Below are 13,863 nucleotides of genomic sequence, written 5' to 3' on the forward strand. Positions count from 1 at the left end.
GACAAGCTGAGAGAATTAGTAGCAGATGGGGTGCTCCCTCAACACCCTGCAGTGTGCTTGTGAAGCAGCAGTGGTGCTCCCCACCTGCTTGCTCCTACTGGGGTGCTGAAGGGGCAGGGTGAAGAGGGCAAACAGGGACGCTGGGCTGCCTGCCCTCTCCTGCCTGCCCCTGTCTGCTCCTCCCACCCAAACACAACACTGAAGGGCACGTGGTGCCTCTGCCCCCCACCCCACCTCCCTCTGCACCTCCACCCACTTCTACCCACCCGCCCCCCTCCCATCCCCGACCCCACAAAAAGGCCAGGCCCAGGCAGTTGTATACAAAACCTGAAATAGTTTACTTTGCTTTCTTTTTTTTTTAAACTTTGCTCTAGGCTTACTTAGATTTCGTGAACTCGATACAAGAGCATTTGATATGAATCGGTAAATAAAACACCGTCATAGATAGATAGCCACGATAAACTTTGTTAGAAATGTACATGTCGCGAAAAAATAATAATACTAATAATCATAATAAAAAAAGCCGGCGCGACGCCCAGGCCGGCGCGGCCCTCGCGGCCCTCACCCGTCCCGGCCGCGGCTGCGGGTGGCTCTGGTTCCCCGCGGGCGCCACGCCCCGGTAATGTGTGTATATAAACAAAGCCCATAAGAAATGTACAAATATAAAAAGCTACAAACATTAATAAATTACATCGTCACAAAACACGGAAACACTCCACAAGGTGCTAGTAAAATAACTGTCTCCCTCCTCGTACAAGAAGTTACACAAAGAGCTGGTATCGGCGGCGGCGCGGGCCCGCCGGGCCCCCCGCCCCCGCCCGGGACGCGGCCGCGGCGGCGCCCGTACAAACGAAGCTCCGAAGAGACTTTCCCCTTATAAAAAACAAGTTGTTGTTATTCCAAAAGCTATGTACAAGCTACATTCTAGGAAAAGGATGCCTCGGGAAACGCATCTACAAAGTACGACACGGGATTGCCTGAGAAACGCACCGAGCGCCTCGAGCGCCGCCTCACAGCCAAACACCGCCGCCCCCAACGGCCGCCCGGCCCCCGACGGCCGCGGGCCACGCCCCAACGGCCGCCCGGCCCCCGGCGGCCACGGCGCCGCGCCCCAAGGGCCCCGCCGCCTCCAGCGGCCGCCGCGGCCCCGCCCCCAGCCCGCCGAGCAGGGCCGCCCGCCCCCGCCCCAGCCCGCCCGGCCTTCCCCGCCCCCGCCGCCCCTCCTTTCCCCGTCGCTGGGCGGGAAGAGGCGCGGCGGCGGCGGCCGTCTCTCGGCGCGCTGCGGCTCTGCGCTCCGCGACGCGGCGTCTCGGCGCGGGCGGGGCCGGCACGCTCTTCGGCGGCCCGGATTAGTATTAACTTTTTGCGGACTAGTCACTCTCAGCACTCTGAGAAAGGACATCTATATTAAAAAATATTTATAGCAGGATTCTGTACACTCCAACCGCTGAAAGTTAAGGGGTTATTATCGTGGTGGCAAAAAGTTTACTGGCGGCGTCCCTGGGGCGCCGCGCTGCCTGGCTCCCCCGGCCGCAGCCTCGTGGTGCCGGCGGCTAGAGGAGCAGCTTCCCGTTCCGGTGGATCTTCAGGATCTTCCCGAGCCGCTGCTTGGCCGTGGCCATCCCCTTTTTCGTGCATTTCCCTGGAAGGAGACCAGAGGAGCGGGTGAAGGGCCCAGCACGCCACTGAAGGCACGGCCGGGCAGAGGGCCACATGCCTCGCACGGCGCCGCAGTTCCCACCCCGTGCAGCCCCAGAAACGTCTCTGTTCCCCCCTCCAGCCTCACATCGGCTGCCCTGGGCTCCTGGGCACCTTCCAGGCAGCCCCACAATCATCCCTACCCCATCTCCACACTACAGGCCCACATCAGCCCTTCGGGACATACCAGCCAGCCCTGCAGGCCCTTCCCAGCACCTCCACCCCCACGGCTGTCACCATCACCCGCTTCGCATGCAGCTTCCTCCACCACCGCCCTGCATCATGTCACACACGCCTCAGAGGGGACAGCCTCTGCCAAACCACCAACCAGCTTTACACACACCCCAAAGGAAAGCCCAGTTTGTGGGACATGACAGATTATCACTGAGGCATCTGTCACTTACCTGTCTACCAGGGACACATGCCTTTCAACACACCATGCTCCCAGTGGAGAGACAACTTGTTCCTCTCTGCTGGGCATCTGCTGAGTACCTACTGCCTCCACATTGAGACCCCCTGTGCTGCACCCTCACCCTGCCAGATGCCAAGGCTGCACATGCCCTGGTTCATTACACATCAGGCGTTGCTCATGGGTAACCTGTCTCCCCGCACAGCGACAGTCCAACCTCCACACTCCAAAGCTGCCCCATACCTCAATGCCTCACAGGAGAGGTTCCCCACACACACAGGCACCCCCACAGCTCCTCCACCTGGCAGCACACACGGCAGGCCTGTAAATAGTGCCTGCTTTCACCATGCACGTGTGCACTCCCCAAGGCTCTCAGGCACCCCTCCCACACACAGTTCTCCACACCCTGGAAGGGGGAGACCTACAGCACAGGGGAGCTGAGCTCGCAAATACCATGGTGAATCCCAGGCCAAGCACTAGCCCGAGGAAGCCTCGTCCCTCACCCACCTCACTGAGAGCAACCCACACAGCACCATAGCATCTATTCCGGGCTCTGCAACATTTCCTCTTTCCTTCTCTCCCACCAGCATGAGACCACCTGCATCCAGCCTAGTCAGAAGGCCACTGAAAAGGCATGCATACACACACATACATACACACACACACGCACACACACATACTTACTTCCTACATAGTCAAGTTAGCACCAAGGCATTACCAAGCATCTGGAATGGGAAACTTTCCCTGTCCCCACATGCACGAAAGGAAACGACCACCACGAGCCCAGGCCTGTGCTCATGTGCTGTGCAGTACAGTGAAGTCTGTGTTCCCTACATGCTTGTCTTCTCCATTACTTGTGGAAGTATCACAGCTGATCTCTGCCCCACCTCTTGCCAGCTACCATGCAACTCACAGCCAGAAACTTCACTGGTCTCCAAGGTACCAAGGACTACCTGGCACAACATGAACTCACACATCATCTTCCCTTTCCATCATGCAGCTTATGGTGTACTCATGTGCAATACCTTCAGAGTCGGCTCCTCTTCAGTTTTCCCATCTGCATTAAGAGCCTCAGCTTTAAACGCCATGACAGTGTGGGTGACACCTTCTACCTGACTACTTCTCCAGACCAAAAGGCAGGCTGTGAGCCTCCACATCATACTTTTTCTCAACAAGACATGTGCTTCTACAACCACAAAGAACATGGCAGTACATTACGGAAAATTACAGGTTCCTCATTTCTCATTGTCTCATCTCACTCTTCAGGACTGAGTCCTCTCCCTTCCCTGATGACAAAGTGGCCCAAGAGCTCTAACTCTTCTTCATCCCACCATCTCCTTCCACATTCCCTTCATTCTCAGTGATGCCCAATCTTGTAGTCCCCAGGCCCAGGACTTTCCTGTGCTCCATGCAGAGAGATGCTTTCAAGTCCCCTTTGTACCCCCAGCTGTCCCAAATCCCAGCACAGGAGGTCCTGAAAGTGCTCCTTGCCCTGAGAGGTCAGCCACTCACTTTCTTGGCACATGGTTCCTTCCCTCCTTTGGGGACTCAGCTATCATGGATAAGGTGTGGTCCACATGCCTGTTCAGTTTGCCTTCACGATGCCCTGACTGGGCTGCCCCACTCACCGGCCAGGTTCGGCTCCGTTCAGCACTCCTCTTCCCATCACATCTTCCACTTGCTTGGAGCTGATTTACTAATGCCACCAGTTCACCACTAAGACACAAATTCCAGGCAAGTATTTTCTTTTCAGTCTGGTTCTGCAGAGAGGCACAGGCATGGCCAGCTCCTAGCAGGGCCCTATTCCTCACTTGGCTGTACATGTCCTCTTGTTCACACCACTTCACGGCCCATTCAGTTGCCCTGACGTTTTAGTGCTTGGCACTTCTCAAAGAGGTCTGCAGGACATCTTGCACTACCTCTAACTCGCTACACTCAAATACAGGGGAAATCATCTGCCACATCACCTCACTTTTTACATCAAGGCCTCTCCCAGCGGATCGCACACTTAACTTTCACAGTGCACCAGACTGACTTTTTTGCCTGCCCCAAACACCTGCCTTTATCACATTTTTTTCTGCAAAGTTCAAGCAGAGAATAGGAGGACCTAGCTCAGACTCCAAGATTGCCTCAGCTGTACAATGCTTTCCCTGTAGCAAACAAGCGACCTCTTCCTCTCTCTTGGTTTTGGTTGTGTGGCTGTGTTACTCCCGAGGTTTGACATTCCTCTGCTCCCTTGCGGCAGCTCTCAGGAAGGGATTTCAGATTCACACTGCTCTACACTCACTGGGTAGGATCTCCTCATTTACATGTGTGCATAGGTATTGGTATACAAACACTACACAACCACAACAATTCTTGACCTCGCCATGGGCAAAACAGCCATGAAGGATTCATCTCAAGGCTTCATCAGACAGGCTGGATTGTGACATGACCATTGCATATCTTCCTTAAGAACAGGCCCTACCTGCTCTAGTTATCTTGGGCATACTCGGGAATATTTTGTAGCATAGGATGCCTCACGCCCTGCAACAAGCAGCCCAGCAGCAATAAGCATATTTGGGCACAAAGTGCCAGAACAATGAAGGCAATGGGCCAGATCTCCAATAGACTCAATCTGCCAAAACACTTTTACAGACCCATGGCAGACACAACATGTGAGAGCCCTGCAAAGTGTATGGATTACATGACTGAATCACCCTTCCCCATTCCTGTATCATAACCCCAGGCGTTTCCTGGTACCTTTGGCGGAGGCGTTGTTCTGTGAGGATGATGAAGGTCGCCTCTGTGTGAGGAAAACACCAGGCGCCATCGGCTGCGATCCCCTGTTAGGCTGGGCGACCCCAAAGGTGCTGGCCCCTGCGGTGTACTCGTGATCTGTGAGGCTGCTGGCATGTGACTCCAGCTTTGGCTCTGGAGAGCTGCCTTCCTGAGCCGGTTTGTTCGCGTTGTTGGTTGACAGCTTCTTTTTGGTATTTTTTTTCTTCTTGCCTTTTTGTTCCTCCTTTAAAATGACAAACATGAAGCTCATATTAATCCCCAGCAGACCTTTAGCTATGGCAAGGGCCAGCAGCGTTGCTTAGGGTCCGGACACAATGAAAAAACCCACGAAGTTTGCCATGTAAAACTTGCTGAGGGTCTGTTCCGATACCATCTCGCTCACAGCTCTCTCTGCTGCATGCACACACTGCCTTTCTTGCATCTATGTATGCACTTTGTGCAGAGCCTCCTTCTTTTTTTACTCTGTGTACACTGCGGTGAGTGGGAGCTGGCCAGGACCAAAATGACCCTGCCTTGGGAGACCAGCATGATTTCTGCATGTACAAACCTTATGATGCTCCACATAAACTGGCACCTCCTATCTTCAGGTGTCTTCGTACTCTTTTGCAATAGCATGGAGGATATTAAGCATCCCTTTGATGGACACATACATTATCTTTCCACCTATAACTGCACTTTCACATGCACACTGAGAGAAAAATTGATCTGTCACCATCCTGTTTCCCTTGTGTACCTTCAGCCCACTTCTCGATGAAAACCTGCTATCACACTCTTGGAGGTCTTCTACTCACAGCACCCATCAGAAAAACCCTACACCACCAAAGGCTGCATCTCCATCAACTCTCCAAGGTGTCTTGCCAACCTTGCTCCAGCAGACCTCGTCACCTTAGCGCCTTGCAGAGTGTTATTTTTGCGGGGCCTACTTGCATGAGGCACTTACCATCTATCTGACCTGTTCGGACACTGAAGGAAACTTATCAACACCCAGGAGTGCTTCAATATCTTTGCTGAACTGACCCATAGATACTCACAGTTCACCAAAACTCTACAGGGGTAAATCCTTAGGCTTCCTAGCAGCTGATTTTCACAGGCAAAGCAGTCACACCAGTCAGACTGTCACATACATGCCAATATATGGTTCATGCACACTCCTTTCAGAGCGCCTCCTTTTGTTATTCACCCAGACCTTTTAGCCTACAAGAACCCTGTAGATATACTTTCTCTCTTGTACTTCTATACACTTTTGATACATTGCTTGCTCTGTGCTCTGGCATTGCCAGATGTGCTGCAACACCATTGGACTTTCATCCCATTTATTTCCCTTGAGACTGCTGAGCCTTGTGCAAGGTAAGGACTGGCCTGCACTGCTATTTGGGCATGACTGTTGCTGGGGAAGAGGAGGGCTTTCATTTACTGATGGCTACTTCTCAAGCAACCTCACCTGCTGTGACAACTTTGCAGCAGCAGCGGCAAGTCCAGTTTCAATGGAGGCGACTCTCGTGCCCTCTCGCACCGGCCTATCTTGTCGAGGCACTGAGGGGCCGACTCTTGCTACAATGAAAGAAGATGCAGGTGAGACATCCAGAATGGGCCCACATGAGCAGCTTAACCACATACTGGGCAGCACAGCTCTGCCCTCCTGAACAGGGAGAGCCACAGATGCAGCAGCCTGTGTTCTTCCTTCCTTAGGATGTGTGCAAAGGCAGAAGGTGCTGACAAACTCCACCCAGTTACAGACTTTTGGGGAGAAACTGCCAATAAAGATGTAACACAGTCAAATAACTTCACTGATAAATGTAACCCTGCAGCTACCTGACTTTAACATTTGTTGGCCTGCTTACAAACTGCTTCCACTCCTGAAGCCGAAGCCATGGGAGATTTCTGCCTGCACTAAGGACATCAGTGTCTCCCAACATCATTTCCATGTGACAGTGTTCACCATCCAGTCCACTGTGGGTGGACAGGCAGTGCCACAAGCCAATGAGATGTCAGGCTTGTCATACACGTGGAAAGCTTCTGAGACTCCCCTCTGTCACTAGGCAACAGCAAAAGGGGTTCTAGGGATGCCTGGCCTGTCACTGTCTCTGATGAGCCATAACAAAGGCACCATCCAGACCATCAACTTTGGCTGAACTAGGAGGAGATAGATTCTATGTTCTCATTTCTGTTTATACAGTTCCTGTGTAAAAGCCATGGCTACTCAGCTGTTTGGGGTTTCACTACTACATCACTGCTAAGGTGGCCACCAATCATTCCTTCACCAATAGCATGAAGAAAAATAAACCAATAACCCAACCAGGAATGACTTTCCTCTGCTAACTGATGGAGGTAGGCTGACACTGCTGAGCCTGAGCACTTGAAATCAACTCCCACTGCACTGACAAAGATTAATCCTTCTCATTACAGAGAGAAATTGCTAGTTGTGGTCTTAGAGATTCCACATTACTTGAAAAACGGCTGGTTCATTAGCGACCTGTATGGCTTAGCCTGAGTCTGGACAGCACAGACTGCATGGACTTACCTGTCGGACTGTATGGGGCATCATCTGAACTCTTCCTTTTCTTTGATCGGGATTTGAATACTGGATTATCTTCATCTGATTCAAGAGAAGGGTAAACTACAACAAGAAGCAAAGACAACAGTTTCAGTGCAAGGAACAGGTCTGCACTGCATAGAGGCACACTTGCTTTATAGAGATATGATGACTACAGGCACCACAGCTAGAAGAGCGAGGTCCCCCAGAGGTACCGCAGAACAGTGATGCAACTCCCACAGACGGAGGACATTTTCCTGTTCTCATCCCCTGACTGTATTTAAGAGCTGCTGTCATTAAACTGTGACCAGCTACTTTTAGGATACACAGTGAAACTACACAGACAGGAACCATCAGTCTTCCTCTTGTCTATGGAGTGGCAACACAGTGGGAAAAGGCATGGCTAGGGATCTTTATCCCAAGCTAGACTGATACTGAAGACACTTCTGTGCAAAGCTCAGGACCCCTGGCATGACAAGATGTCAAAGAAGCACATGCAGATGTGTAGGTACCCCTGCCACTAGGATGAGGTTAATCCTTTCTTCAAAAGGTCTCGAAGAAGTGAGCCACTCTATGCATTGACAGCCACCTCCTTGAAAAGGCACTGTTCTTTGGACAACAGAGAATGGACATTAAGGAAAGACAGTGCCATGTCTCAGATCTGTTCTGTAGATTCAGCTTCTGCCAGCTGCAGTTTTAAAAGGAGCCCCTCTGGCACTTGCAGTACTTTATGCCTAGTGCTAGCACAGCTTGCAAATCAGTACTCTGATTACCTGATACACTCCTAAAAATCCTACAGACCTCCCATACACTCCCACCCACAACAACTTGACTAAGATGTGTGTGATCTGCCATGAATATCTATCACAGTAGCACTGGTCGTTCTTATGAATCAGCACAGGTATGGCCTTTTCATATTACCTGGCAAGGACAATGGTCATAGGAAGGAGACACACAGGAGAGATCACAACACACCTTGGCTCCCATGCTTCCTTTATGCTCTCCTATGTGCCTGTGGGGCTTGCCCTATGCATAGCTGTCTGAACCCTGTCCTCATTGTGGGGTGATACCAGCAAGTGGCAACTCACATTATGACAGCTCATGGTTGCCTTCATGCACAGGACAGACCAGGACGCTTCCTTCACCTCCATATCCCCTTGTCCCTTCCCAAGAGTAGGGAATAACCTTCACTGTAAGCCTGCCTCATGTGAGTAGAGCCCATCAGGTTCACAGTGCTAGGGAAGCCAACTGCTTCATTCAACACCGTACCTCGCTGGCCTTTGATTCCAGCATAGTTAGGCAGGTAGAGAGAAATGAGGCATAATGCTGTTTATGCAGACCTTGAAAACTGTTCTTGGTTTATGAGTGTCCAAGAGATGGACCTGAACCCTTCTACCAAAGGACCCTTTAGAGGCCTCTGGGATAAACACCACCTCATCTGTCTAAATTTTGTCCCAGCCTTTACTGTCAAGTTTGCTCTGCATGAGTTTGATTTTCTTGCCAGTTGCCACTTGTTACATCGCTAGGTGATTTTACCATTACTGTGGCATTTGGCCACTGACACTGGTATCTGCTGAGCAGATATGGCACAAGCAGAGCTGCTGGAAACCAAGCCCACCCAAAATAAAGACTCCCCATTCAGTGGCAGCACAGATAAATTACAACCAAAAATGCCCCTCAGTAGAGCAGAGCCTTGTCCATGTATGGCACTTGTCTGTAAACTACACCACTGCAGAATCATTCGTGGAGCTGCCCTTTCTCCAAAGCACTTTCCAGCGCTACTGCTGCATGCCAGCGCACACAGGGCACCTAGGGTGCCTTCTTCTGCAAAGTGTCACAGCATCACCATTTTGCCTTGATGTCTGAGAGAGTGAAAACACATGTCACCTTTCCAGATGTAACAGATTATTTCTGATGGCCATGTTTGCCAGGAACGTTTAACAAACAAACAAACACACTCTGATGCAGCATAAACCTCTACCCACCTTGGCCCCCTTTGGGACTCCAGGCTTTGCAGTTCCTATTAATCTTCACATTATTACTTTTTTCATTTGCTCATTTTTTATACTCTTCAAAACTGCTCCTGCAGATTATGGTGATGGAGCTGATATAACTGGTGCAAACTGGCTTTGTGCCCATTTCTGTTTCAGATTCTCTGCCAGACACCACTGGATCCCTTTTCCAAGTACACATTCAGTTTCTCATCATGTCTGCTATTGTACAGACAAGGACATTCTTACTATACGTACTGTGACTTGACACGTTTCTGGGACTGCTTTCTATGCTCCCTGGTGGACAGCTGTGGTATCAGCAGGCTTCCGTGCTTGCTAAGCCCTTCTGACTGTGACATGCCCCAAATACATCCTACCTGGATGGCCATATCTCTACCAGCTCTGCAGTCAATCTACCCATCATACAGTGTTCCCTTAATTTTGCAGTGCAGACCTCTTGCTATTTGCACTCTTCCTTACCAAAATACTCAGTTGATTTCCCTGTCACTGACCACAAAAAAGTGAAAAAATGTCTCATGAGAAACACGGGGGCGATTCGCAAACACACAAAATATGTATATGCATACCCAGGTGCACACACACAGACCACTTTTTTTTGTGCTTACCATAATCGGAATCTTTAAAACAGGCATCTAAGTGGTCCTGATCTTCATCATAATCTTCAATGTCAACATTGTTTTTTGTGCTTTTCTTTAGTAACCGCTTGCCTGCATTTTTGTTGCTACCACTGCCTGTTTTTTTGGAGTTTTGAGTGGAGATGGAGTTATTCTTCGCTTGATTTGTACCCCATGATGTCTGGAGGCACGAGTCTGATGACTGGAGATTTGCCATTGATAGCATCCCCTGGATTGCTTCTTGCGTGCTGGGTGAGGCGGGTGGCTGACTGCGGGAAAACATTGAGAAATACAAGAGCTGTTAGCAATTCCAGGAAAACACAAACACCTCACAAACAGTTGACTCTTTTCACTGCACAGCATTGCTAGAACAGATTTCCTGATTACTGCCCTTTGAACAGCTGGGCATGCCACATGTGACACCAGTTATTTTTATGTTAACATCATCATCACACACACAGCACACTATATTTCAGGTTACTGCTTCAGAAGTCAGCAAGCTGTCTGTCACTTGGCTATGCATGTAAAGCGCTGCTCTTTGGAGGCTGTCACTGGTATATGAGAGCAGAGGTCGGGTAACCCCTTCCAAAATCCACAACAGCATTCTCTACAATACAGAGTTTCTACTACTCATCTATGAAGGTATCTCCCCCACTCCCTTACACAAATCCCCCATCTTCCTGTAATGCAGCTACAGCTGGTGGAAACTGGATTACTTTCACTGACCTGAATGATGAGACCCTTGCTTTTGACCAGCACCTTTCCAAACTCATTTCAGGTTTCTCCATCCTTTCTTTCATATGACCACACATAAAATCAAAGCCTGAAGAGATGCAGGGAATGGTGGCTAGAGGGATGCTGTCACAGGTGACCACAGTGGGCAGGCTCCCACATGCCCCTTGAGAAAGTGATGCAACTAGGGGGCCCAGATCAAGTGCCTGTCCAATAACGCAAGCAGCATGGGAAAGAAACGTGGGAATGAGAAGTCCGGTTGCAGTTGCAGAGCAATGATGTCACTGTGATTACACATATGGGGTGGGATAGCTCACACAGCTGGAGTGCTGTAATGGGTGGGTACAGACTGGAGGAAAGGAGATTGCACTCCGTGCAAATAAATGGCTTCAGCGCATTGAGCTTTGCCATGAAACAAACAACAAACAAGTCCTGTCAAGAGCTTATGGGCCATCAGTGGAGGGGAATGTTGCAGTGGGCTTTTGCTACGCGCTGCCAAGCAAGTAGAGGAAGTATTTGAACAAGTGGAAGAAACCTCATGATCACAGGCCACAGTTCTCACTGGGGACTTTCACAACCCTGAGACCTGCTGAAAAGGCAACATGGTGGGGCACAATCAATTCACAAGATTTCTTCCGTACATTGGGAGGATTTTCTGATGTGGATGTGGGATGGGCTGAATATAGAAGATTCTTGGCTGGATTTGCTACTCACAGATAAGGGATGTGATGGATGACGTCAGCCTTGGTTGCAGGGATTATGAGATGGTGAAGTTTAAGATCCTGAGGGAGGAGGCAAGGAGGGCAAGCAGCAGAATAACAACCCTGGACTTCAAGAGAGCGAACATCAGCTTGTTCAGGGCACTGATAGGTGGGATCCCATGGGAGGGGGATCCCATGGGAGGGGGCAAGACAGGCCCAGGACAACTTCTCGATCATCAAGGGCATCCTGCTGAGAGGACCAGGATGTGCAGGAAGCTGAGCAGGTATGGCAAAAAGCCAGCTTGCCTGAACAAGGAACTCTTGATGGAGGTCAAAAGCAAAAAAGGAAGCTTATGAGTGGTGAAAGCAGAACCAAATGACCTGAGAGAAAAACAGAGCACCACTTGGGCATGCAGGGCTGTCATTAGGAAAGCCAAGGCTAGAGCTGAAGATGGTGTCAAGGGATGTGAAAAGCAACAAGAAGGGCTTCATATCAGCAGCAAGAGGAAGACCAAGGATAGTATGTGACCGATGCTGAATGGGGCAGGTAATCTTGTGACAAAAGACATAGGAAAGACTGAGATACTTGGTATCTTCTCTGTTCTTGCTTTCCTGGCAAGATCTGCTTTGAGGTCTCCTATGTCTCTGTGCCTAATAGCAGAGTCTGGAGAGAAAAATACTACCCAAGGTAGAGGAAAATTGAGCTAGGGTCCACTTAAACAAGCTGGATGTGCACAGGTCTGTGGGACTGAACAGGATATATCCCAGGGTGCTGAGAGCTGTGACATCACTGCAAAGTCACTCTCTATCATCTCTGAAAGGTCATGGTGAGTAGATGTTTGTAAGACTGGAAGAGGCCAAATTTCAGGCCCACCTTCTAGACAGCAAAGAAGGAGAGCAAATACTCCAGCAAGCCATTTCTAGGGAAATGAAGGACAAGCAGGTGACCAGGAGCAGTCAGCATGGATTAACTAAGGACAAACTACGCCCGATCAACCTCGCTGCCTCCTGTGGTGAGATGACTACCTCAGCAGGCAAAGGTAGAGTGGTGGATGTTGTTTACCCTGATTTTATTCAGAGATTCAAAGCAGTCTCCCATATCATCCTTGAAGCCAGAACTCATGAGATATGGACTAGATGGGTGGATTACAAGATGGGTGAAAACCTTGCTCACATAGAGTTTGCCTTTTGGCAACTGGCATTTTGTGTTTGCATCTATTACAGAAAAAAATATATCCCTTCAGAGTAGACTAAGGTCAAAGGATGTGTAAACTCTGACTGGCATGTACACTTAGTGAGGTGGGAAAGCACTCTCCCCACAATATAGAAGAATGTTAATCTCTTCACAGAATACCATACATTAATTCTGCAAAAGGCAAAACATACACCATCAAATACTTCCAGTGCTTTGCAGTTTAAGCAAACAGTGAAATGCAAAAAAACTCTACAGTGATAATGATTTTTTAAAAGAGTTATGCAATAGAGACTGCTAACATACAGCATTTCCAAATAAATTAGCAGTGCCACATCACTTTCTCTGATTTGATCTTAATTTAATCCACTTTAAACCATTACAGGACTCTGGATAGAGTAATGCACAAGATATAAAGGGAGTTTCTGGGCACTAATTTATAAATAATCCTGAAAATGAGTTAGGCTGGTGTTAGCAGCTAGCAACTCAAGGAATAAAAGATCAAAACACTTATTTAGTGAAGAGATATTTTAATGCACTCATTATCATGCCTTAGCCTTCACCCTGTCAAACACATATTTTACCCCATCTATAAGAAATTAACATATTTTCTTTCCCTCTTCTTTCCCAAAAGTTTTCACAAACGCTGGACTCTCAAAACAGTGCAAACAGACCATCAAAAACTGACCACTAAATGGGAAAATTAGAGAGGAACTGCCTTAAGCAACACAAACTTTAACAAATAAATTGTGGAATATGATCAAAACTAATGGTTCCGAGAGTCAAACCGCAACCTGAACATGTGGGTAAAATGTCTTAAAGAGACAGAGCTGCACATGGGGCAAAGTGTTTCTCATTAGAGAATGTGCTGGTGTGTGCTTCCATAAGTATCTGAGCTCTGCCTTCTAAGCTAAAGAAAAGTTTAAGAAGAAACAGGAAGCATTTTTTAAGCTCTGGAAGGCCATACCCTCTTTCTGCAGTTCTAGTGATGTTTTTAAAAAAAAGCATTTATGAAAGTAAACTATCTGTGAGTTACAAAAATCACTTAAAAAGCTTTTAAAGTGAGAGCAGGAGCAAAGCAGCCAGCATGCTTCTGCTCCCAGAGTCCTTTCGGAGCAGCTAGCTGACAAGGGCCTCTGAAACACACGCCAACATGGCATTTGGTAATAGCATAGACCCTGCAGCTGCTCT

General features: G+C 49.1%; 1 protein-coding gene across 3 annotated transcripts in view; it reads right to left on the minus strand.

The window, feature by feature from the left end:
• Positions 1 to 314: 314 nt before the first annotated feature.
• PHF2 (PHD finger protein 2) overlaps positions 315 to 13,863 on the minus strand; it is a 108,615-nt gene continuing 95,066 nt past the window's right edge. For 2 of the 3 annotated variants that reach the window (XM_026102839.2, XM_064518874.1), the window contains exons 18-22: positions 10,039 to 10,316; positions 7,410 to 7,505; positions 6,330 to 6,439; positions 4,850 to 5,111; positions 315 to 1,642 (exon numbers count right to left, since the gene is read on the minus strand). In XM_026102839.2, the coding sequence (XP_025958624.2) occupies positions 1,554 to 1,642; positions 4,850 to 5,111; positions 6,330 to 6,439; positions 7,410 to 7,505; positions 10,039 to 10,316 (835 nt within the window). In that variant the 3' untranslated portion in view covers positions 315 to 1,553. The remainder of the gene's footprint in view (positions 1,643 to 4,849; positions 5,112 to 6,329; positions 6,440 to 7,409; positions 7,506 to 10,038; positions 10,317 to 13,863) is intronic. The other variant, XM_064518875.1, reaches the window with a different exon arrangement.

This window comes from Dromaius novaehollandiae, chromosome 12, assembly GCF_036370855.1.
Source record: "Dromaius novaehollandiae isolate bDroNov1 chromosome 12, bDroNov1.hap1, whole genome shotgun sequence".
Lineage (NCBI taxonomy): Eukaryota > Metazoa > Chordata > Aves > Casuariiformes > Dromaiidae > Dromaius > Dromaius novaehollandiae.